Genomic DNA, 26,520 nt, shown 5'->3' on the forward strand with positions numbered 1-26,520 from the left:
TGAGGTTTGTTAATAGAATAGACAGGTAGAGAGATAGGTAGAGAGATCTTGGTGTACTGGTTTATTTGGCACAGTAGTTAATGCTGCTGCCAGTTTTTGGACCTGGGTTCAATACTAATTTCTAGGTGTTGTTTTTGAGGTGTTTGTACATTCTTTATGATCACATGCGTTTACCCAAGGTCATAGAGCGTGGAAACAGGCCCTTCTGCCCAACTTGCCCATGCCGAACAACATGCCACATCTACACTAGTGCCTGTGTTTTGCCTATATCCCTTTAAACCTCTCTTATCTATGTACCTGTCCAAATGTTTAGTAAACGTTATGCTAGTATCTGCCTTGTGTTTGTACTTCCTCCCATACCCATGAAATACTGTTTGATAGGTTAAAAGGTGGCTACTGTAAACTTCCAGATAGTAGAGGGTAGCTGACTAACCCAGGGTTGGGGGAGGGGGAGAGCTACAGAAGCAGCCTTGACAATATTGTACATGACTTTGGCAGGATTCTCAAGAGTATCTGTATTCCTACTGTTTACCTAGGATACATTAGTCGTAGCGTTAGTGCAAAGTAGATTAATTGGATTGATTAAGATTACAAGAAGATTGCCCACCAAGAAGGCACAAAGTAAGATGAATATCATTGATTGGAAGAATGAGGTAATCTTGTTTAAATGTCAAGATTCTTGAGGGATAGATATGGTGACATTGATTGGCTAGTCCTCCCAGGTGCAAAATGGGCAAGAGCAGTAGGACAAGAGACTGGCAAGTTCAAACTGAAGAGCAACTGAAGAAGGCCGTAAATTTCCCGAATTCTTTATCGTGGAGAACTACAAAAGTTCTATACTAAAGGCTGAGATTAGTAGATTGCTGCACTTCACAGGAAACAAATGGAATAAACAGAAAACGCTGGAAATAATCCACACGTCAGTGAAAACTGCAGAGAAACCGAGCTGAAGGGTCATTGCCAAAACCATCTAATTGTTTCCCTCCCCACAGATCCTACTTGACCAGCTGAATACCCCCAGCATTGCTTTTATTGCATATTTTCAGCACCTGCAGTTTTATAAAGAGGATATGGAGGAGAGTTATAAAAGTGTATGTGATTTATGACCAGTTTCAAGGAATCCCTATACCCTTCTTTTGTCGGTAACATAATAATGAATTCAATTGGTAAAAGAACAGTTATTTGAAAATTAACTGAATTCCAGCAAATTATAATTGCAATGCAATGCCCCAAAAAGCTACAAGGGACATTTAAGAGTTACACTAAAAAAGTAATACGCAATACTTATAGATAAACTTGCCCTTTCAAAGAAGCGAAGGATAAGTTTAAGCCCTGATACAGGATTTAATGGTAAGTTGGAAGGCCTCATTCAATGCTATACAATTTGATAACTTTGTTACAACAACTACATACGCATCAGTTCCACCACGTCTCCATTCACTGTCTCTTTCTATAACACGGGAATCCCTCCAGCCATCTCGATCATTATCTCGGTCACTCCAGCGATTCGTATCCTGATGAGAATGCAAGCAAACTGTTAAAATTAAGGAATTACAATTCCCATTCAAAATGGAAATGTTTTCTTCAAAATCCACAAATTTCACTTCTGACAATTCTACAATAGAATTCCATTGCACACAAATGATTAGTTAAAAACAAAATAGTATTCCATCAACTTTAATTGAAAAGGAGAAAAAAGGAGAGGGGGGGGAGGAGAGGAGGAGAGAGGGGGGGAGGAGAGAGGCGAGAGAAGGGGGGAGAGAGAGAGAGAGAGAGAGAGAGAGAGAGAGAGAGAGAGAGAGAGAGAGAGAGAGAGAGAGGGAGAGGGGAGAGAGAGCAAGAGAGAGGGGAGGAGAGAGAGAGAGGGAGGAGAGAGGGAGAGAGAGAGGGAGAGAGAGAGAGAGAGAGAGGGAGAGGGAGAGGGGAGAGGGAGAGGGGAGGGAGAGGGGGGGAGAGGGAGGGAGAGAGAGGGAGAGGGAGAGAGAGGGAGAGGGAGAGGGAGAGAGAGGGAGGGAGAGGGAGAGGGAGAGGAAAACAAGAGGGAGGGAGAGAGAGGAGGAGAGAGAGAGGGGAGAGAGAGGAGAGAGAGAGAGAGGAGAGAGAGAGAGAGGGAGAGGGAGAGGAGAGAGAGAGAGAGAGAGAGAGAGAGAGAGAGGGGAGGGAGGGGGAGAGAGAGAGGGAGGGGGGAGAGAGAGAAGAGAGAGAATGAATGAGATAGGGGGGGGGAAGGGATGAGGGATATTCAGAAACAGGGAGGGGGGGAGAGAGAGAGAGGGAGGGAGAGGGGGAGAGAGAGAGAGAGAGGGGAGAGGGGGGGAGAGAGAGAGAGAGAGAGAGAGAGAGAGAGAGAGAGAGAGAGAGAGAGGTGAGGGAGGAGAGAGGAGAGAGGGAGAGGGAGAGGGAGACTTTTTAATTCAACCCAAACAACCATTTGCAGGCAGTGCTTTTTTACTTCAAACTAACTATCTTTTCATTTTCAAACCAAATTAAGGGTACTCACAGTGCTATAGACATTTTTTCAGTGTCATTCAGAGCTCAGAGTGACAGAGACTAATTGATAGAGCTCCAGCTTGCAGAGACTAATTGAGGCACAACACTTCCTGGTTTTATAGTCCCTTCCCCTGTCTCCAGCAGAGAGAATGGGGAATTTTGTAAAAACATTAATATCTCTGCAATTTTTCATCGACAGAAAAATCCTCGGCACACATACGGCGGGGTGGGGCTCTGAGCAAGGTGGCCAAAAATGACGACAGTAGGTGGCGGCGTTCTCTCGGATATCGCAGCACAGATAGCCAAAACCGGTCAAGAACAGACTTTTAGTAATATAGATTAACGCTTTAGATGAGGGAATTAAATGTGACATCTCCAAGTTTGCGGATGACACAAGGCAGGGTGGCAGTGTGAGTTGCGAGGAGGATGCTATAAGGCTGCAGGGTGACTTAGATAGGTTGGGTGAGTGGGCAGTATAATGTGAATAAATGTGAGGCCATCCACTTTGGTGGTAAGTACAGGAAGGTAGATTATTATCTGAATAGTGTCAAGTTGGGAAAAGGGGAAGTACAATGAGACCTGGGTGTGTTTGTACATCAGCCACTGAAAGTAAGCATTCAGGTAGAGCAGGCAGTGAAGAAAGCAACTGGCATGTTGGCCTTCATGGTGAGAGGATTTGAGTGTAGGAGCAATGAGGTCCTACCGCAGTTGTACAGGGCCCTGGTGAGACCACACCTGGAGTATTGTGTGCAGTTTTGGTCTCCTAATTTGAGGAAGGTCATTCTTGCCATTGAGGGAGTGCAGCATAGGTTAGAAAATAGGTGCAGGAGGAGGCCATTCAGGTCTTCGAGCCAGCACCGCCATTCATGGCTGATCGTCCCCAATCAATAACCCAGAGAAACATAGAAATAGGTTCACCAGGCTAATTCCTGGGATGGCGGGACTGACATATCATGAAAGAATGGATCGACTGGGCTTGTATTCACTGGAATTTAGAAGGGTGAGAGGGGATCTTATAGAAACATATAAAATTCTTAAGGGATTGGGCAGGTTAGATACAGGTAAAATGGTCCCGATGTGAATCCGTGGAATTCTCTGCTACAGATGGCAGTGGAGGCCAATTCACTGGATGTTTTCAAGAGAGTTCTTAGGGCTAACGGAATCAAGGGCTAGGGGGAGAACGCAGGACCGGGGTACTGATTTTGAATGATCAGCCATGGTCATATTGTCTGAAGAAGGGCCTCGACCCGAAACGTCATCCATTCCTTCTATCCAGAGATGCTGCCTGTCCCACTGAGTTACTCCAACTTTGTGTCAATCTTCAGTTTAAACCAGCATCTGCCGTTCCCTTTTACACGTGATCATATTGAATGGTGGTTCTGGCTCAAAGGGCCGAATGGCCTACTCCTGCACTTATTTTCTATGTTTCTATTGTTGTCAGAGAAATCTCAGCAAGTGAACTATGTTTGACAACACATACAGTTACATATTTGATTTCATTAAAACGGGTAATTCTATTTGGGCCGAAGAAGGGCCCCAACCCAAAATGTCACCTACGCATGTTATTCAGAGATGCTGCCTGACCTGCTGAGCTACTCCTGCACTTTTGTCTTTTTTAAACAATTAGTGGTACCTGTTCTTAATATCTGAAAGGCGAGAGGATAAATGCAAATAAGAATGAACAACTACTACCTTTCTGCGCATTTGATCGTCATTAACTTTCCTTTCTTCTTCTTTACGACGTTCTCGTTCTTCAATTTCCAACTCTCTCTGGCGTCGTTTCTTTTCAATTTCTTCCAATTTTCGTAGCTTTTCCTGGTATTCGCGCTCTTCAGCTTCCCGTTTCTCACGCTCAGTGCGTTCCCTCTCTTCCCGTTCTGCATCAAGAAACACCAAATTAGAATCCACACTTTGTAACAATTTGCATGGTTTGAGTTTGACTTACGAACATTATACATGCATATTAAAACCTTTCGTAATCTTTTCCTCCTCTTGTCTCTGAGCTTCCTCCTCTTTTTCTATATAGTAAACCTTGCGTCTTTCCTCTTTACGTTCTCGTTTGCGTTCATCCAAACGCATGTGCCGTTCTTCATCGAGCTTGTCTTGGAAATTCTTCAGTTTTTCCTTTTTTCAGAAAAAGCAGAAAATAAGGGAAGAATTGCAAGGGCAGGTCACATAGCAGTGATTGGAACAATTCATTGCTACAATAAGTTTTATGTGGACGAATTGTAATCCAACACAAATAAAAAACAAAACAAATTTCTAACAAGAAATTGCAATATTTAAAAAAACTGCAGACCTCATACACTGTGCGCCGTGAAGCCATAAGCTTTTCAAGGAACAATTCTTGATCAGTCATCATTCTCGACATTCGATTTTTGTGTTCCAATGCCATTTCACGCTCCACTTTCATATTGGTAATCTGGAAATAAAACAATCTTCAACTATATGCAAATGCAATTTAGCCACTTACAGCTTAATATACTCAAATTACAACATCAAGAATAAACAAAGTCTTCAAAACAAAGCAAGGAGGAAGGGAAGTAATAAAAGTAGTGTTTACAAATTATATCACCTACCCTTTCTTCCTCTTGAAGTTCCCACAACTCCATATCTTTTATTCGCTGTTCCTCAAAAGATTGTTTTAGCAAAGGTATTTCTTCTAATCGTTTAGCTCTTTCGTAAAAATCAATCTGTGCAACAAAAAAAAAGTGCATTCCAAGCTGATCTTTGATTTAAGAACACACGATATTCAAAATAAATTAATTAAAAATCTTATATTTAAAATAAAGTAGCCTGGTGTACATTATTTTCACACATTTAAAACAACCGCATTTTTGTTAAAACACTGCTATGTTTCTAATCTTGAATTTGCAGATCTTGAATTTGCCCCTTCCAATGGTTGACAATAACTGGGAATACATGCCCATGGCTACATGTAGCTTTCAGCCTTTCACGGAGTATTGGAGGTTCATTCAATTCATTAAAAGCAGCATCTGGTAGAAATCAGATAATTGGGCAGTGGAGTCAAGGAAAGAGCGTTCACACCGCGGCCCTGTTTCCACCAATCTTTCCACCACCACGCACAAGAAGCGCAAGACCGACACCATTGTGCAGATGCCCAGAAGTGTGTTCAGCTCTGGCTGAACAACTTCTAATTTTGTGTGTGGATTCGATAAGAAGAAGATTGGGCAGCAGGGTGGCTCAACGGTAGAGTTGCTGCCTTACAGCACCAGAGACCTGGGTTTGATCCTGACCACAGGGGCTGTCTGTGTGGAGTTTGTATATTCTCCCCGTGACCACGTGGGTTTCGCCCGGATGCTCCGGTTTCCCACCACACTCCAAAGATGTACAGGTACGTAGGTTAATTGGCTTCGGTAAAAATTGTAAATTGCCCCTAGTGTGTAGGATTGCTGGTTGGCATGGACTCAGTGGGCTGAAGGGCCTCAAACCAAAAGTCAAACAAATATCATAATTTTCCTTTATCACAGTGGCTCATTCATTATGCAATCTGTCTGCTCACCTTCTTTTCCTGATTTTTCAGACGTTCTTGAAGTTCCTTCTTTTCTTTCTCCAGCTGTTCAACCTGCTTGGCCATTATGTAATCTGGATCCAACTCTTCAAGGTCCTGTAAAGTAATAAGGGATTAGATATCATGCAGAAAACAGATAAAAATGTGCCTTCATAAATAGCCACCAACATCTACTATAAACCAATTGACTCCCATGGCTATCTGGACTACACTTCTTCCCACCTTGCTTCCTGTAACGACTCCAGCCCCTACTCCCAATTCCTCCGTCTACGCCGCATCTGCATCCAGGATGAGGTGTTCCACACCAGGGCATCGGAGAGGTCCTCATTCTTCAGGGAACGGGGGTTCCCCTCTTCTACTATAGATGAGGAGGAACAGGGCCTCATCTGTAACCCGTAACTCTGCTCTCACTCCCCATCCCGCCACTCGTAACAAGGGCAGAGTCCCCATTGTCCTCACCTTCCACCCTACCAGGTGTCACATACAACAATTAATCTTCCGACATTTTCGCCACCTCCAACGGGATCCCACCACTGGCCACATCTTCCCATCTCTTCCCCTTTCGGCTTTCTGCAGAGACCGCTCCCTCCATAACTCCCTGGTCAATCTGTCCCTCCCCACCCAAACCACCCCCTCCCCGGTACTTTCCCTTGCAATTGCAGGAAATGCTACACTTGTCGCTTCACCTCCCCCTTTGACTCCATTCAAGGACCCAAGTAGTCTTTCCAGGTGCGACAGATGTTCACCTGCACCTCCTCCAACCTCATCTATTGCATCCGCTGCTCTAGGTGTCAGCTGCTCTACATCGGTGAGACCAAGCGTAGACTTGGCGATCGCTTCGCCCAACACCTCCGTTCGGGTCGCAATAACCAACTTGATCTCCCGGTGGCTCAGCACTTCAACTCCCCCTCCCATTCCAAATCCGACCTTTCTGTCCTGGGCCTCCTCCATGGCCAGTGATGCCCACCTTAAATTGGAGGAGCAGTACCTCATATTTCATTTGGGTAGTTTACACCCCAGCGGTATGAACATTGACGTCTCCAATTTCAGGTAATCCCTGTTTTATCCTTCTTTTCCCTCCCCTTCCCAGCTCTCCCACAGCCCACTTTCTCCGCATCTTCCTTTCTTCTTCCCGCCCCCCCCACCCTCACATCAATCTGAAGAAGGGTCTCGACCGGAAACGTCGCCTATTTCCTTTGTTCCATAGATGCTGCCTCACCCGCTGAATTTCTCCAGAATTTTTGTCCACCTAAAATTTTATACAATCACCAAATTCTAAATGTCCAAAATAGAGTAGTGGAGAAAGTTCCAAAATAACATGAATAAATAAATAGCTACTGATCAGAGTTGGGCCACTGCATTAAAAGGTTATGTCTGAAAAATACAAATTAGTTTAAAATCCTCAACCTGGAAGGGAGGACATTTTCAGTTAACATCAGGGTATTATTTAGGAATAAACTTTGTTAACGACAATTCTCTGACTTAAAATATCATTGAACAGTATCAGTTAAAGCCGAAAGTACTTAATAAGTTGTACAGTCCTACCAACAATTTTCCAGCACCCTTGATTTCAGAGCCTTGGGGTAATAATCGTTTTGCTGGACCAAAGGTCACGGCCTTGGGGGACCGAGATATTCACCCACAAACTCAGCCTCGCCGTCGGCTATGGGAACAGACCTGCCGACTCAGGCCAGGTCAGAGTTCCAGAGACCCGGCAGCAGGCAGGAAATTCAACTCACCGATCGGCAAGGAAGTCCCAATGAGGTAAAAATCGGCCACCTCACCCAGACAAGGTGTCACATTTTCAGGGTGATTTCAAGTGCACTCTCCTAATTTTGCCCAAGTTAAAAGGAGATGCTGAATCATCAATTGCAGAAAAATCGGAAGTGGACCTTAATATATTTTAGAATATCCTAAATCCGCCTAAGGCATTATAAATTGAATTCTTTAAAGGTTTTGAGTGTGGCTAGTGTATTCCCACATGAGATGCAGGTCACTAAGAAAATCAGATTGGTAAAATTACCACTGAGTTAAAGTTATGAGAACATAGAACTGACTCCCACAAATAGCTGAAGCAATAATAAGGAGACACATAGCAGCTAGACAGCACATAAGGTAGAAGGGAAGAGGGTTGAAACAAAATACTGAAGTAACTCAGCGGTCAGTCATCATCTCTGGAAAAAAGGAATAGTTGACATTTTGGGCCCAGGCCCTGCTTCAGACTGCAGTGACTGAAGGTTCTGACTCAAAACGTCACGTATTCCATTTCTCCAGAGATCAACAGATGCTACCTGACACGCTGAGTTATTCCCAGCATTTTATGTCTATCTTTCGTACAAATCAGCATCTGCACTTCCTTCCACACAAGGGTAGAGGGTTGTTATATAGATGAGCGAGGATAAATGCGAGGGAGCATAAATGCCATCATGGACCGGTTAAGTCAAATGGTCTGCTTTCACACAGCGATCTGCACAAAATATCTGTTCTCCCTGCGACTGTGGTTTTCTCCGGGTACTCCAGTTTCTTCCCACATCCCAAAGATGTGTCAGTTTGTAGGTTAATTGGCCTTTGTAAATTGCCTCTAGTATGCGGGGAGTGGTTGTGAAAGTGGGATAACAGAATTAGTTCGAACAGGTGATCTATGGTCAGTGTGGACTCAGTAAGCCGACAGGGCCCGTTTCCATGTCATCGCTCTAAACTACACTCCAAACTAAAATTGCAAGCACATAATTTAGAGATGGATATATGTAGAGCAACATCTTACCTCAATGTCAATATCTTTAAATGCCTTAGCGCCCAGTTCAGTTTTTTTAATCTGCTCCAGCCGTTCCCGCACATGCCTCCGCTTGATGTTTTCATGCTCTTGCATGAGGCGCTCTTTCTCTCTCTCCTGTGCTTCCTGACGCAAACGTTCCTCTTCAGCTTTGCGGACTTTCTGAAGCTCTGCCTCTCGCAGTTCCATTTCTTCTTTCTCTCGCTGAACATTCAGGCTTTCCAAGCGCTCCTTTCGCTCTTCAATAGTCTGCCGACGGGCAAGGATACGCTGATGTTCCTTCCTGGCATTCTTCAAATAAGCACTGACAGCCTGTTGGTGCTGTTCTTCCTTTTCACTCTAAAGAAGGAAACATGGGGAGCGGTATGAATGCAAGCAGTTTATCCACTTTTATAACTCCCAGATATTTAACTTGTACAAGTTAGAGGGTTCATTAAAGACAAAACCAGAGTCTCGAACAGCTCAGCCAAGCAGGCTAGGCAGTTTGCCGATCTCAGATCAACCAACTTTAAGACAGATGATATAATTTAAACATTCATGAGACAAGGAGCAACAAGGGAGCACTAATAATCTCTTGTTCACTGCGAAGCATTGTGTTTTTGTTCCCAAAAGGTTTGCCAAAACCGTTTTTTTAAGAACTTATAAAAATAAATAACCTTAAATTTGACAATACTTTCACTACAGGAACACATCCCTCACCTTTTTTAGCTCAGAAAACTGTAATAGGAGAATAGTCTTAACAGTGCAATGATACTTTGGGAATGTATGCATTTTCATCAAGTTTAACTAGCATACAGCACCACTAAGATTCCTATAGCTTGTCCAATCAGAACAGATCATGGAATTGGCTTGCTGGGTAATCTATTTTTATAAAGCACTTACAAGCAAGTGTGCTGGTTTAACAACTTGAATAGCTTTGGCTAATGCAGCAGACATTGCAGTCAGTTGACTTCTAATCTGTTCAGAGGGCATTGGCTGCAGGTAGGGACCCACAGGTGAATCTTCTCGTGGAGAATAATTAAGGTCGGAGCCAAAACTCAAATTACGGGAAGAATGATCGATGCGAACCTGGAACAAAAGGGGAGAATGAACAAAGACAGAAAAAGTCATTTTCCCTTTATTCAGCAGTACAAACCTTAATCCAATAGTACGTTCTTTAATAATTTACGGCTTTGATAATTGTACATTTTCCTGACCACTCTCTCAATCTCATGTTTTCAGTAGATTAACAGAATCCACAGGCAAATAAAATATGTTTGTTATCTTCCTTTCAAATTATACTAATAAACTTAAATTTCATTTCAGTGTACTTACAATACCCACTTGGAATTAATTTAGCTGCAAGCACATTTAAAATTAAGTAAAGTTAAATTGAATGGATCTTCAATTCAGCCGTTCAAGTTACTTAGCACTTGGTCAGATTCTTGGTATCGTATTAACTAACATAATTTCATACAAATTGTTTGATCAGCAGTGCAAATGGCTAATTACGTTTCAGAGATCATAATGTATCACCAAGGAGTACCGTATTTCACGGCAATAAAGACGCACCTGCATCGAAGACGCACCCCCATCTTGAAAAATTAGCTACATTTTGAAGAAAGGCTGGCGGGACAGGATCAAGGTTTGGTTTAGTCCAGGGGTCAGCAACCTTTTTGCATGGGGGCAGGACCCATGTTTGTGAGCGGATGGCGATCTGCAGTTTCCAGATCGCCTGCGTGCCCCGGGACTAGCTGTAGTTCCCAAGTCGACCGCGAGCCCTGGGACTAGCTGTAGTTCCCAAGTCGACCGCGAGCCCTGGGACTAGCTGTAGTTCCCAGGTCACCCGCGAGCCCCAGGACTACCTGCAGTTCCCAGTGAGCCCTAGGTCTAGCTGCAGTTCCCAGTGAGCCCCGGGTCTAGCTGCAGTTCCCAGGTTGCTAGTGAGCCCCGGGTCTAGCTGCAGTTTTGCTCGGCGGTGCTGTCCTTTTACAGCCGCTGTACTGAGGAATCGCCAAGTCTATCTTTCTTGGCTAACAATCTAACCTTTGGCCTCCAAGATGCAGGTAAATTTTCGGGCCTTATTCTAGGGTTAAAAATAGCGTCTTCATTGCGGGAAGTACGGTAATTTCCATTGATTGCCAATGTGTGAAAACAGTAAGAGTCCAAACAAGAACAAATAATTTAGTTTATTACATTTTAACCAGAAAATTAAACACAATATTTGAAATATTAGCAGAAGTTTAACATTAGTGCATAGGTCAATGTTTGCAGCTTCTGGGATTACCTGCAAATCACAGTGCCGGGCAGCATCAACAATAGCACGTTCCAATTGAAAAGGATCAACAAATGGAACCAAGGAAACCAATCGAGTAAATTCAATACTTTGGTATATTTGGGCCACCTGTGGCAAGCAAAAATACGCGGTTAAACAGGATTTTTAAAAGTTTCTATTTTTATGCCTTTCAGAGTCCAAGTACAGATTTAAGCCTTGACTAACTTTTAACTGGTTGCAACTGTGTAAATAAACCAGGTATTGCAGTGGAGACAAGGAACTGCAGATGCTGGAATCTTGCGTAAAACACATGGTGCTGGAGTAACTCAGTGGGTCAGGCAGGATTTGTGGAAGGAATGGATAGGTGATATTTCAGGTCGCGACGCTCCTTCAGACTTGGATAATTGTGTTGTTGCTTAGTATGAAGTTGGACGCACACTGTTCCCGTCTGATCCCAGAGACAATGCTGGTGTCCAAAAGATTAAACATATGGGGATGAAACTGAAGCTGATATATAGTTATCAATAGCAATATTAACTTAGTCAAGCAACTAAAAATATTATGCATTATACAATGATACAAGAAAATTCCTGGCAATAAAAGGTTAACAGCTTGTTTTTAAAACAAATACTCATCAACAACAATTATTTAAACAACCATCAATAAGGATGTAGCTTGTTGAATAATAGGTTGCAAACTACCATTCTCAGTGTATGGAGGGGACTGGCAGTTGTGGCAAATGTGGTTAGACCATCTGCTAATTAACCTCCAGCTCTACTTTAGCACATTAATAATATCACTGCTCTCAATGATAGCGAGCAAGATATATAAACGTGCTGCAATACATTTTGAAAATAAGCCAACCATCTTCAAACCTCAAAATATCTCATCTATTTTAAACAAATCTGGTGCTCTTATATCTTTTGACACGAATGCTCAAAAATCTTTGGACCACTGCACTGAAAACAAAATGATCCAAGATTAAAAGCTTTTCAGATTAGATTTCTAGGATTTTGAAAACCTCGAACATCCGGGAAAACAAATCTTCCTGATTTCACTCTTTAAACACCAGAGCAGTTCAGAGTATTTTCCTCTTGTCCTTCAAGGAAATAGTAGTTAACTATTATTAATTAATTTATTGTTTTTGATTAAAGCATCCACAACCTTCAAAAAGGTTGGAAAAAAACATTAAACTAGAATAGTACCACATGGAGAGGATACTTTACACTCTTTCCAAATTCTTTCCGAAACTTCAAATGCACAATAGCATTGTCCATAGCCTTAGTAACATACAAGATGGTAGCAAGAAAACACGCTTCTAATGAGGATTTAAATGCATGAAAATCTGAGACTTCGTCAAAATTAAACTATCATGCAGTTTTTTAAAAAATTAATATTTATTTGAGGAGAATGTAACCCATTTAATCATTTTTCTCATTTTGTTTAGCTGCAAAACCAGAAATCCGTTGCGGTAGGACAGTTGCGATTTTACACGAACAATTGGAGGTTAATATTCTTGAAGGTGAGAATGTTGCTCTTAGTTTCCAAAAACATCCATAGGTAAGTGAGGCAGAGAAAATAATTGGGGATCAATTGCCAAGATAAAGTGACCAGCTTCAGTATTTCAGCCTACGATTTCTTTCATAAAACCAGCAGTATAACAAATATTCCAGTTATAAATTGCATGAACAAATCTCAATTTCAAAAATCTTAAATGGAGTAGCTGCTGGTAGAAATATTACAGGGATCGAGAATATAAAGGCACAAATCTGCACATGTCAACAGAAATAATTTGCCACAGCACAGAAACAGACCCTATGGTCTATCATTCCATGCAACCTATTTTACCCAATACTTAATCCCATTTATTCACAATTCCATATCCTTCTAATCTTTGGCAATTCAAGACTCAATTATTAAAATAACATCCACAAACCCGTAAAAAATCATTTAACTCTAGTCACTTGTATTCAACTTTAATTCCAAAGAGCTAAAATCCACAAGTAGTCCAACCTAACCACATACACACCTGCTGAAGAAGTCGAAGGATAGTGTTGTTCTGCAAGTGAGGCACATAATGCAGAAGGTCCGGTTCTTTTTCTGACTGATCTCGAACCCAATTGAGAACCTGGAGGAGAACATGGGGATGCCAGATCAACTCAGTCAATTTATGAAAAATATTCTACAGTATACAATGATACAAACAACATTTTAAAAATAACATTCCTGGCAGTGAAAAGCTAGCAATATTTATTTTAAATGACCATCAATAAGGAAGCGGCTTTGTCGCATTCTCAGTGTATGGAGGGGACTGGCAGTTATGGCAAATGTAGTTAGACCATCTGCTAATTAACCTCCAGCTCTACTTTAGCACATTAAAAATATCACTGCTCTCAACAGACAAAGAGCAGGATATCAAAGCGTGCTGCCTCACACAGCAACAAATTACATTATCAAATAGGGCTACATATCCTCAAGATAAAATATCTTAACTCCATTTACATATCTTTGTTCTACATCCTTTTGATATCCTTGCTGAAAAATCTTTTGATCTTTGCACTGAAACATGACTTGGCCTGTAATGACTAGTGAACCGAGAGAGATTAAAGCTGTTGAATATAAAAGGTCTTTATTCATCACAAGGAGACATTCTCGTGGAGACTTATATGGTAGAATGTTCCTCAACTCAAAGCACATCATATTTATATACTCATAATAAAGATAACAGCAGGTGATTTAACACAATTTCAGTGGCTGCAATGACAGGGCTTACTTCAATATTTTGATTTAGTCAAATCGTTCCATTGAATGACATATTTACAATAAAGCACACGGTACAGTAATTGACAAAGTATCTTTAAACGTTCAAACACATTTGCTGCAACAATGTAATTCATAAGAATGGCCGAAAGACTTCTGAGAACAGAGCACCCAGACACCAAAACTAATGCTAACAGGGCCGACTGAGTACACAAATAGTACAATTAATCTTAGACAGCAAATAGCCTACAATCATGCCTGTTGTGCCAAATGACAAAATCAGCCTGGCGTGAAAGCTTCTTTTATCCATATTACAATAGCACAAAATAACTTAAGCTGACCATGTTTGATGTAGGCCAGTTACAACCCCCCCCCCCCCCAATTGTTTTATGTTCCATTGCTGCATTAAGAAAATCTGATGGTCATATCAGTTTGCAAATCGTATCTCCTTCCAGCCAGAGCCTGGGCTCTGCAGACAGTACTGTTTGTTCGGATTTCAGGTACGGGACAGGTAAATGAAAGCCGTTTATTTTATGTATAAAAGTGCTCCTTAAGATGCCTTTAATTCACATTTTACGTTGCGAAACGATGATTTCTTCCCCCATACGAACCGGCTGTATTTTTCCTGCCGATATGGAGTTTAATTCACCGCAACCGCAACTTTCCAAATGATCGCATTCCAGAAAAACCCACTAGCAAGATGATTTAAATGGCCATTAATTTACGGGTATTAAAGACTAAATTCCTTCCATTTGGCCCATAAATCCATGACAATGAGATTTCAAAATTATGTTGTATTGTGAATTCTTGTATGAATGTTATTTGGACACTTAGGCTATTTAAAAATGTTAATCTATTCTTAAGAAATTGATAGATTTTGAGATCTAGTAATTGAATTTTGTAATTAGCTACAATTAGGTAACTAATTAATTATATGCTTTAATTTCAAGTCATCCATGTAAGATAGTTTCATATTTGTTTCAGAATGCTTCAATCTATAATAATTGAAAAAAAAATTCAGTTCTCTTAATTTTTAAGTAAGTTATGGGCTTTTGACTGTCCCCGATCACAGCTTTTGAGTTAAGTCAATGGAAAAGCAATTGGGTACAAGATGCTAATTTCCAAGTATGAAAATGGCCATAGCTTTTTTAATACTGAAGATATGAAAGTTGAATTAGGTGTCAAATTAAACTTCTTTTTATGCTTTATCTGATGGGATAAATTAGACTTGATTTTTAAAATCTTAAAAAATTGTAACATTGCTAGATTGTTTGCCTGTACATTAGGGGCGGCATGGTGGCACAGCTGCTGTCTTACAGTGCTCAGTGCCAGAGACCCTGGATCGATTCTGACTACGGGTGCTGTCTGTTCGGAGTTTGTACATTCTCCCCGTGACCGCATGGGGCGTCTCAGAGGTCTTAGGTTTCCTGACACTCCAAACACGTACAGGTTTGTAGGTTGATTGGCTTGGTATAAATGTAGATTTTCTCTAGTGTATGTAGGATAGTGTTAATGTGTCGGGATTGCTGGTCGGTGCGGATTCGGTGGGCCGAAGGGCCTGTTTCCGCGCTGAATCACTAAACTAAACTGGTACTCTGAAGATTGATTCTAGTTTGAATCAAAGCCTAGCATAATTCTATAACTCCTGAATAATTCTTGAGAGGCCACATTCACAGCTTTTCAGTTTAGAGTTGTTGGATTCCTTGCGTTCTTAACGCTAGAGCTAGGGCAGTTAAGAGCATTTTCTCCGTTCTTGATTCCAGAGAGAATGTGTGCATTTACACTATGGCATATATTTAATTAAGGCGTCCACAATCTGCAAAAATGGACGGATAAACATTTAACTGCATGAAGTGGGGAGCACCTCGTACACTTTCAGAAATAATTTGAAAGTTCAAATGCACAATAGGAAAGTCATGTGCGATTATTACCTTAGTAACACGCCCACAAAGTTTGAGTGGGTGGAAGTCCACCTCTAACCAGTTAAAGACTTCCTTCACGTCAGGTACTGCATACTGCATCACATTGAACCGCACCTTGCATTTATTTAAAACAAAAAGGCTCATAAATGACATTGAAATTTTAAAGATGCTTTCCAAAGAAATGTCAAGATCCCAATATTTTTACAAAGAAATCATACAAAAGTTATGAGAATCCAAGACAAATGGTTAAATTTCTCATATTCTTATTGTAACTTTATATATCACATCAAATCAACACTATGACTTAATTCTGTGATAGCCTCCAAGTAATTTGATCATGATACCAAACGCAATCTAATTTTAATAATTGTGCAAAATCTCATTAGTTATCTGATGGAAATGTCAGATCTTAATTGATACATATTACTTTCAAAGTAATTCAACGCTTAAATATTCATCATGAATTTGATCTTAAATAATTTAATTGGCTTTCATGAAACTGAAAGAATACATACAGCCAACAGAAATAATGAATGTGAATTGTTAGGAAAGTTTTATTTTGAAAGAGTAGGTTTTTCTGCCAGATATGTAAGAGTATTTTGCCAAACCAGGCACAATTCAAGCATACTCAAAATATACTCATATTCAAAAGTTTAAATTATTTTATACGAAAATATTTAGACCAATTACTTGACTAATTACTGTCACAATGATCTCTTCATTTGACATTGCATGCACCTGGCTTACTAAGCTTCTCAAAATGCTAGAGCTCCCTCTGTCAGAAGGCTAACGGGCAACTGTAGCTACAACTAACCAGCCACATTGCTATTAACCTTCAAGTCTTATTCTGGCACATAAGAAATACCTTGAATCTCACCATGATTGAGAACAAGGTAATGAAATGTGCTTATTTCCAGGTACTCCATAAAACATTGTAATTATTCAGTTCACTTAGTGTGTGGTCAGAGAAGAAAAGTTAACATTCACGTTGATCATGTTGCGCCAATACTAATTTTAAGAATTAAGGCAACAGACACAAAAAGCTGGAGCAACTCAGCAGGACAGGCAGAGAGAAGGAATGGGTGATGTTTCGGGTCGAGGTCCTTCTTAAGGCAGCTGTTCAAGTTTAAAAAGTGACAATAGGATTTGAAATAAATTGGATCTGGCCATACACCCATCACATACCTTGCATTCACTTCTACCCCCCCCCCCCCCCCCCCCCCCCCCCCCCCCCCACCACCACAATGCATCTATTCCACCTCACTTCCTTTCCTGTTGACATTTTGCAGCTCAGATGAAAGTATATCAACATTAAGTTTCAATGCACTGGTATTTCGACCAGTTTTTGACATGTATTCAGATTTCCAGCATCGATAGCTTTATTTCTGTACTGTAATCCAACATTTGACCTAAATTTATGAATTTAAAACATTTCAGTCAGATTAAACGTTCCTCGAAAAGTCAATACAGAATTCAGCAAAATTAACTGTTTGTAAAAATGTACTTAAAAGTCAAGTTTTTGGGGAAGCATCTGGGAAGCACATGTCTAGCAGTTCATCAACAATTACAATTTTTAAAAAAAAATTTTAATGCTGAAATAACACACCCAGTAAACCAGAAAGTGTAAAGTTAGAAACGAGTTAGAAAGTTTATGTTAAACAAAAAGCTGAGGAAAAAGCGACAAACTGGCTAACTGATTGCTGTATAAACCTAAATGGTTCTTCAATGCCCATTAGGACAGAAATAAACTTATTCTTTATGTCTGACTGATATGCACGTACAACACACGAGCTGGATCGTCTTTGTGCCACATTCCAAGAATAAACGGGGAAAGAAAAGTCAGGAAAAATGATTTGCTCTGCTAGGATAAAAAGTCAGGAACATTTTGTACCATATCATTAATTAAACTTTGCCGCGTTGGAGGGGCCTGAAGTCCCAGCAATGTAGCTAGTCGTCGGTGCTTTTCAACAATAATACCATCCATGTCCAATAACCGGGCAATGTCTGTTCTTTCAGGGGTAATCGGAATTGATAAAGTAGCCAAAAGTACTCTGGTAGACATCCTTTAAACATAGAAAATAAAACCAATAAATAAACAGTAAAAACAGCCTTAATGTTGCAATATAAAATGGATATTGTGTGTAATCTCTAAATGACATGACTTTAAAGAAAATTACAAATTTGATATTTTGGGGAACTGGATGACAAACCTCTGGAACACTCCAGCATTTACTGCATCTAACAAGATTGTGCTTGTGTATTTAAAAGATCTAGTTAAATTGATAAAATAATTATGTTGTTGCGAGCAAATTCTATCAAATTTGAAACCTGTTCAATTATCACGATAGAACTTTCTAACTTGCATTCCTTTTACTTGCTGCAACTTTTAAAAAATGTGGTTTAATACCAAAGAAATATCAAAATCAAAGTTAAATAATAGACCATCTTAGAAATCCTGAAGAAATGGTCCCATCAAGGAGCTCTAGAGATTGACAACTCTCACGAGAAAATGCCAGGTGTGAACCTACATCTTGTCACTGTGTGATGTGGGATATAGGATATCAGCACACCTCTCAATCCTTTTATCGCTGAAGTGTTCCATTGGATTTTTATGTTTTTTCTCCAAATGATTGCAAACTAAAGATAGCATCTCTCCATTCATCAATATTTATAAATATTTTTGCACCTCTGCATCTCCTCTGGGGAAAGATTCTTTCTCATCTCTCTGGACAAATGGTATAATCGGTGAAGAGTAGATGCGTGAAATAGCGCATTCCCAGACTTCCAGAATACAGTGGAAACTTTATTATAATAATTTGACATCAACTGGGGTTTGGGAGGCTTCTTAGACAAGGAGAATAATCCATGAATGTCTTCAACTGCTTTGAAAGCTTCCTGTAAAATAAACATACTTCAGTAAATCCTGAATTTTAATTCACGCATCATTGAATATTAAGGTGAACAATACCCACAGCTATTATGGCAGCAGTTTGTTGGTTGCCCAGTTAAACCATGGTCTTAATACAAGTTCAGGGATGGTTCAGTTGAATCCAATTCTTTCTCAAGCATACAAATGAGGGCAGGAAGTGCGGGGGGGGGGGGGGGGATTTGTAAGGGCAAAAGCAGCAAATATGTGCTTAGGTGCTTCAGGGCAAGGCTAGAAGATCTACAATACTTCGAGAATCGTTACTGAGAGGGTGCAGACAATCATTGGTAGAAGTAAAGATGGTAGCGGTAATGAGCGGGGTGAAAACTGATAGACAGAATCACCAGAAAGGTGGCTTAGCGTGTCAAGAAAAATCACTGGATTGTCAGGGTGGCCTACATTCAAGAACTTCGTAGGTTAATTGGCTTGGTAAATGTAAAAATAGTCCCGAGTGGGTGTAGGATAGTGTTAATGTGTGGGGATCGCTGGGTGGCACGGACCCGGTGGGCCGAAAGGCCTGTTTCCGCGCTGCATCTCTAAACTAAACTAAAACTAAACTAAGTTGACTTCCCATGATTTCCTGCACTTCCCCAGATACAGGGTAGGTGCCAGAGTATTGGCAAGTAGAATATATGCCACTTTTTCCAAGAAAGAGCAGAAAGACATTGCTAGCAACTACAGGCGTGTCAGTTTAATCTTGCGAGTAAGATTTTCAAACTAAAAGTAGGAAACTTAATTGACTAAAATCTCTAAGTACCTTTAATGAGAGGCAGCATGAAATTACAAAAAACAAATCAAATCTATTCAAAACCTTCTTTTGAAGATGAATAGTTATCAAAAAGTAAATATTGTCAAAATAGATTTTAAATGTGTGACAAAGTACCATCTGGAAATCTAGTCAGCAAAATTGAGATTAATGCATTAGTGGGGCAGTGCAAGGCTGGGCAACAAACTGGCTTAAAGAAAGAAATCCAAATGAAATAGTCAGTAGACTGGAGAACAATAATGGTGTTCTCCGAGGGTCAGCACGAGCATCGCTGACTATTTTAATAAAGAATTTCCATTTTGAAATAGAGATTGTTTTCAAAATACACAAAAACTAAGGTGATACCAGTCATCTGCAACAGGATGCAGGATAACCTAGCTGAACAAATACATGACATGAGGAATTTAGACAAATGCTATGCAAGACATTTTGACAGAAGGGATAGGGACAGGCAATATAGTCATTTGAAATGTGGAGACTCCAGGAGGATAAAACGGGGACGAGGACTGACATACATAGATCATTGCAGATTCATCAAGAATGAATATTTAGCACATCACATGGCCACAAAGTGTGATCAGCATGTACAAAAGCACAGACTTTATGCTGAATCATAAAGATATGGTTAGGGCCACAATATAAATATTGCATCCAATTCACGTCACCACAATTTGGTAAGGATATATCCTTAGGACATTGATTTACCAGAATTTACATGATACAACAGATTTTAACAGATTACATTTTTTTTAAATGGAGATTGTTCTCCTTGTTAATGAGACATTTGTCTACAAGATCATTCTGTGTTTCATGAACAAAGTGGGGAATATTCACATCAAGTTTTATATTGAGAGGCTTTACCACAGTTAAATGTGTTGTGCATCAAATGTCAAGGCATAACGTTGCTAATTTTAAAAGCAGCACTGCTAAGTTTACAGCTATATTGTTACTTTGAAAACAATATATTTATTATGAATAATTTTTGTGTTACCTGCCAAAGCTCCATACTAATTGCACTATCTAGTTGTACAAGTCGCGTCTCTAGATGCATGGATTGGCTTTCAGGATTATTGAGATTGATAGCTGTGCTTTGGTTATGATGACGCTGGATCTGTCCCAAGTGCATACGCAAGTTGTCACATAACTTGCGGAATTCCGCCTTACGAGTATACTGCAGGCAGAACTTGAACGCTACAAGAGGTAAAATATTACTTTATTAAAATTGACAACATACTAATTAAATGTAGACCATATGTCCAAACAAAGTCAAAAACTAGCCCGGCTACCTGAAGTTTGTTCTTGCACATTGGATTATGACACAAATCAAGAATACAGGGTAACAAGACAAACAACAGAAAGGCAATGAACTGGTGGGAACAAGGTTAAAAAAAATGTTAATCACTGGCCTCATTTCAGATTTTAACAAGTTGACCAACACGTATTGGTAAAATTTATTTTTAGTCCTTTTGGAGCGGGTATGGGAGGAGGAAATAATTCCTAATTCACAAACTCCACCAGAAAAACAGGAATAATTAAGTTCTGGATTAATTGAGGTTGTCACGCCAAGGACACAGGAAGAGTGAAGGTGGGTGACTTGGAGAAAGGGGAGTAACCATGGAGTGCAGGAGACCCCAGTGGCTGTGCCATATGAAAACAGGCACACCCTTTTGGGAGCTGTCGAGGCAGACGACACTACTAGTCCAAGCGGCGGACAGGTCGGTGGCTCCAATCCGAGTGATGAGACTCGTCTGGCGAGACCGACATCAGGTAGAGCTATAGCAGGGCTCGAAATTAACGGTTGCCCGGGTGCCAATGGCCACCTAACGTCCCGCCGGGCAACCTAAAAGTCGTGTAATTTTGCCCAGCTGGTATATAAATACACTGAACTTTTATCGTCCGTTCTGTATTATGTTTACATATTCTGTTGTGCTGCAGCAAGCAAGAATGCCATTATCCTATCTGGGACACATGACAATACAACTCTCTTGACTGGGAACTGAATATTCAAGGATATTGTCCTATCGAAAAGATAGACAGGTGTGCAGTGGGGATGGGGTAGCTCTGTTGGTGAGGAATGGAATTCAGTCCCTTGCAAGGGGTGACATAAAATCAAGAGATGTAGAGTCAGTATGGATAGAACTGAGGAATTGTACGGGTAAAAATACCCTAATGGGAGTTATCTACAGGCCCCCAAACAGTAGCCTCGATATAGGGTGCAAGTTGAATCAAGAGTTAAAATTGGCATATCGTAAAGGTAATGCTACGGTTGTTATGGGAGATTTTAACATGCAGGTAGACTGGGAAAATCAGGTTGGTACCGGACCCCAAGAAAGGGAGTTTGTGGAGTGCCTCCATGATGGATTCTTAGAGCAGCTTGTACTGGAGCCTACCAGGGAGAAGGCAATTCTGGATTTAATGTTGTGTCATGAACCGGATTTGATAAGGGACCTCGAGGTAAAGGAGCCATCAGGAGGTAGTGACCATAATATGATAAGTTTTAATCTACAATTGGAGAGGGAGATGGGAAAATCGGAAGTATCAGTATTACAGTTGAACAAGGGGGACCATGTAGCCATGAAGGAGGAGCTGGCCAAAGTTGACTGGAAAGTTATCCTAGCAGGGATGACAGTGGAACAAGAATGGCAGGTATTTCTGGGAATAATACAGGAGTAGGACCAGTTCATTCCAAAGAGGAAGATTCCAAGGGGAGTAAGGGGCTGCCTTGGCTGACAAGGGAAGTCATGGACAGTATAAAAATAAAAGAGAAGTATAACATAGCAAAGATGAGCAGGAGGCCAGAGAATTGGGAAACTTTTAAAGAGCAACAGAAGTAAAAAGGCAATACGGGGAGAAAAGATTAGGTACGAAGGTAAGATAGCCAAGAATATAAAGGAGGATAGTAAAAGTTTCTTTAGGTATGCGAAGAGGAAAAAAAGTTAAGACTAAATAGGTGGACCCTTGAAGACTGAAACAGGTGAAACTTTCAAAGAACAGAGGGTAACTAAAAAGACAATACAGGGCGAATTATTATGAGGAACAAGGAAATGGCAGACGAGTTGAACAGGTACTTTGGATTAGTCTTCACTAAGGAAGACACAAACAATCTCCCTGATGTACTAGTGGCCAGGGAATCTAGAGTGACGGAGGAACTGAAGGAAGTTCAAATTCGGCAGGAAATGGTGTTGGGTAGACTGAAGGGACTGAAGGCTGATAAATCCCCAGGGTCTGATGGTCTGCATCCCAGGGTACTTAAGGAAGTTGCTCTAGAAATCGTGGACGCATTGGTGATCAATCTCCAATGTTTTATAGATTTAGGATCAGTTCCTGTGGATTGGAGGATAGCTAATGTTATCCCACTTAAGAAAAGTGGGAGAGAGAAAACAGGGAATTATAGACCAGTTAGCCTGACATCGGTGGTGGGGAAGATGCTGGAGTCAATTATAAAAGAGGAAATAGCAGCACAATTGGATAGCAGTTGCAGGATCAGTTTGAGTCAGCATGGATTTACAAAGGGGAAATCATGCTCGACTAATCTTCTGGAATTTTTTTGAGGATGTAACTAAGAAAATAGACAAGGGAGAGCCAGTGGATGTAGTGTACCTGGACTTTCATAAAGCATTTGATAAGTCCCGCATTTGATTAGTGGGCAAAATTGGTATTGGGGGTAGGGTACTGACATGGATAGAAAATTGGTTGGCAGACAGGAAACAAAGAATAGGGATTAACGGGTCCCTTTCAGAATGGCAGGCAGTGGGGTACCGTACGGCTCGGTGCTGGGACCGCAGCTATTGACAATATACATTAATGATTTAGATGAAGGGATTAAAAGTAACATTTGCAGATGACATAAAGCTGGGTGGCAGTGTGAACTGTGAGGAGGATGCTATGAGGATGCAGGGTGACTTGGACAGGTTGGGTGAGTGGGCAGATGCAGTTTAATGTGGATAAATGTGAGGTTATCCACTTTGGTGGCAAAAACAGGAAGGCAGATTAATATCTGAATGGTGTCAAGCTGGGAAATGGGGAAGTACAACAAGATCTGGGGGTCCTTGTACATCAGTCACTGAAAGTAAGCATGCACGTACAGCAGGCAGTGAAGAAAGCGAATGGCATGTTGGCCTTCATAACAAGAGGAGTTGAGTATAGGAGGAAAGAGGTCCTTCTGCAGTTATACAGGGCCCTAGTGAGACCACACCTGGAGTATTGTGTGCAGTTTTGGTCTTCTAATTTGAGGAAGGACATTCTTGCTATTGAGGGAGTGCAGTGTAGGATTACAAGGTTAATTTCCGGGATGGCGGGGTTGTCATATGCTGAGAGAATGGAGCAGCTGGGTTTGTATACTCTGGAATTTAGAAGGATGAAAGGTGATCTTATTGAAACATAAGATTATTAAGGGTTTGGACACGCTAGAGGCAGGAAACACTGTCCCGATATTGGGGGATTCCAGAACCAGGGCCACAGTTTAAGAATAAGGGTTAAGCCATTTAGAACAGAGATGAGGAAAAACATTTTCACACAGAGGATTGTGAATCTGTGTAATTCTCTGCCTCAGAAGGCAGTGGAGGCCAATTTTCTGTATGCTTTCAAGAGAGTTGGGTCGAGCTCTTAAATATAGCGGAGTCTGGGGATATGGGGAAAAGACAGGAACGGGTTATTGAGTGTGGATGATCAGCCATGATCACAGTGAAGGGTGGTGCTGGCTCGAGGGACCGAATGGCCTACTCCTGCACCTGGTGTCTATTGTTTTAAAGATGGAAGCCATTGAGGTTTCATTACATAGTGACAAAGTTAAACCAGTGGAAAATAAAATTCAAGGTCAGAAATAATTAATTTTAGCAAAGTTTTGATTTCACTTGGTATCTGTGTAGGAAAGAACTGCAGATGCTGGTTTAAATCAAAGGTAGCCACAAAATGCGCGAGTAATTCAGCAGGACAGGCAGCATCTCTGGAGAGAAGGATTGGGTGACATTTCGGGTCTGAAGAAGGGCCTCGACCTGAAAAAAGTCACCCATTCCTTCTCTCCAGAGATGCTGTATTTCCCGCTGAGTTACTCGAGCATTTTGACCTTCACTTGGTATCTAATACCTTAACGAATAATTGAATAACAAATGTCATGGCCTCAGGTTTACATGCAAAATGCAATATTCTGAGTGCAATGACAAGGTTAAATAAATACAGAATTAGGATAGCCCATTGAGTCTGCACCGCGATTTGATCATAGCTGATCTATTTTACCCCTCTCAATTCCATTCTCCTGCTTTCTCTCTAACACCTTTGACACTTTAATAATACCTCCACAGCTACACGCGGCAATTATTTCCATTGATTCAGTACCAAATTAATTCAGAAGTGATTAATACAAATAGTCAGACCAGCATTTATATTAGGGGTACTTTTCAGTAACACTGTAAAGTTAATGAAACTCCTTTGTAATGCTAAGAACTTTTGTAATGTTCAGATTGAGGAGCGAACATAAATCCCTCACAATGGAAACATGAGCAAATCTTTTTAGTGGCATCAACTGAAAGATAAGTGCACATATGTTGACCTGAATAAACCTTAGCGAGGCCATTATCTTTTGCTTACTTTAAAAATAGTGACATGAGCTCTCATATCCATTGGTTTGTCTTTTGCTCAAGTATGGTGAGGTATAGGTATAATTAAAAAAACTTGCAAGCAAACTGGCACATAGACTCACATCTACATCCTGGGCCCAGGACAGTCATCAGAGATGTTAACACCCATAAATCTGTAGCTGCCAACTCTCTCAATCACCAACCAACCATTGAACATTTAATTCAAATTACAGCATCTCCAAAAGTGCAACATCCAACTCAGAACCGAGCTTGTATAAAATCCAAGATTTTGTGTGATCTATAGAGTGGGACAAAAACTAGCAATCTGCATTCAATAGTATTTAGAAACTTTATTGAAGCACATTGGGAGCTGGATGGGGTAGAAAGAAATAGAAACTTAACCAGTAGTTGGATACAAGAAGACAGTCAAATTGAAAAGGATTTTGATTCAGAGACCAATTTCATTGTAGAGCAATGGAACATATTGTTTGGGACAACAGTTCAGGTAGACACCAAATTAATTTTTGGGACCATTACTCAAATTAAGAGGCGTTAGTGGATGAATACAGGGATTGAACAGATTCTGTTCACTATGCACAATTTTGAAATGGAATGGGGAAAGGCGTATAAAATATATTCAAAAAGCAACCTCTACCTTGTTGAGCAATGTCATGATAAAGACGCTCCACTTTAGAATTGTTACGCAACAGATCCAAACATTGTCTGTAGGATTCCCAAAGAAATTTGACCCATGGCGTAAGCAAAAGGCGATCTGTACGATCTTGGGTATCTTCACCACTAACTGCGCTCAACAGCACACTGAAAAATAAATATTCCATGTAAATACCTTAAATGTATTTCAAGCGTATTTTTTAAGCAATCCAAAAATCCAAGTTACTATAGTACTGAAGCTAACTTAATTTGCTGGCACAAAAAGTTGATACAGAAATAAAACATGTGGATTAGAGCATGCAAAACACACTTAAAAAGTGATTTAAAAAAAACTAAAGGCAGGATTACAAGAGCCCTAAAAATAAGTACATAGCAGTTAAATGCAACAATAATACCAAACAAAATCTAATCATTTTGTGAATATGTGATTATGATTTGCTTTCCACGACAGTATTGTTAATGCAGAAATTCCAACTGGAAATTTGGCTTTCTAATTGTGAGATGTTTGCATAGCATCACAAAAATAAGATGGCTGTAGTTATCTCGCCTTTTGTACCAATTCATATTATTCTACTCAAGCCTTGCTGGTGCATGCTTTGAATGAAATAACCTACTTACCTTTATTTTCACCTAAATATTTTACTTTGATTAAATGGATTATCTTCTAAACATTTCAATAAGTTAACTTCACCATTATTAAAATATTGATGGGGCTTAAAGCAAAAAAAAATCTGTCATCTTGCACCCAGTGTTTGACATCTCCTGTGGTAACATATCTCCCATCCAACCTATACTCGTTTACACAATGCTCGCTCATGCAGCTGAGTTGGCTGTAAAAATGTGAAATTC

At 40.5% G+C, this 26,520-nt stretch overlaps 1 protein-coding gene and 1 non-coding gene across 2 annotated transcripts in view; both read right to left on the reverse strand.

Moving 5' to 3' along the window:
• The window catches only part of eif3s10 (eukaryotic translation initiation factor 3, subunit 10 (theta)), a 52,498-nt gene that overhangs the window by 14,492 nt on the left and 11,486 nt on the right, over positions 1-26,520 (reverse strand). The window contains exons 4-18 of the mRNA XM_055646942.1: positions 25,655-25,818; positions 20,415-20,614; positions 18,418-18,626; positions 17,623-17,794; positions 15,741-15,845; positions 13,079-13,177; positions 11,062-11,178; positions 9,678-9,863; positions 8,787-9,134; positions 6,014-6,118; positions 5,070-5,183; positions 4,790-4,912; positions 4,461-4,614; positions 4,183-4,367; positions 1,414-1,514 (exon numbers count right to left, since the gene is read on the reverse strand). Coding sequence (XP_055502917.1) covers positions 1,414-1,514; positions 4,183-4,367; positions 4,461-4,614; positions 4,790-4,912; positions 5,070-5,183; positions 6,014-6,118; positions 8,787-9,134; positions 9,678-9,863; positions 11,062-11,178; positions 13,079-13,177; positions 15,741-15,845; positions 17,623-17,794; positions 18,418-18,626; positions 20,415-20,614; positions 25,655-25,818 — 2,382 coding nt within the window. The remainder of the gene's footprint in view (positions 1-1,413; positions 1,515-4,182; positions 4,368-4,460; positions 4,615-4,789; positions 4,913-5,069; positions 5,184-6,013; positions 6,119-8,786; positions 9,135-9,677; positions 9,864-11,061; positions 11,179-13,078; positions 13,178-15,740; positions 15,846-17,622; positions 17,795-18,417; positions 18,627-20,414; positions 20,615-25,654; positions 25,819-26,520) is intronic.
• On the reverse strand, positions 13,345-13,477 carry LOC129704413 (small nucleolar RNA SNORA19). Its single transcript, XR_008724724.1, has one exon. It is a non-coding gene; the product is annotated as a small nucleolar RNA SNORA19 (small nucleolar RNA).

Source organism: Leucoraja erinacea, chromosome 15, assembly GCF_028641065.1.
Source record: "Leucoraja erinacea ecotype New England chromosome 15, Leri_hhj_1, whole genome shotgun sequence".
Lineage (NCBI taxonomy): Eukaryota > Metazoa > Chordata > Chondrichthyes > Rajiformes > Rajidae > Leucoraja > Leucoraja erinaceus.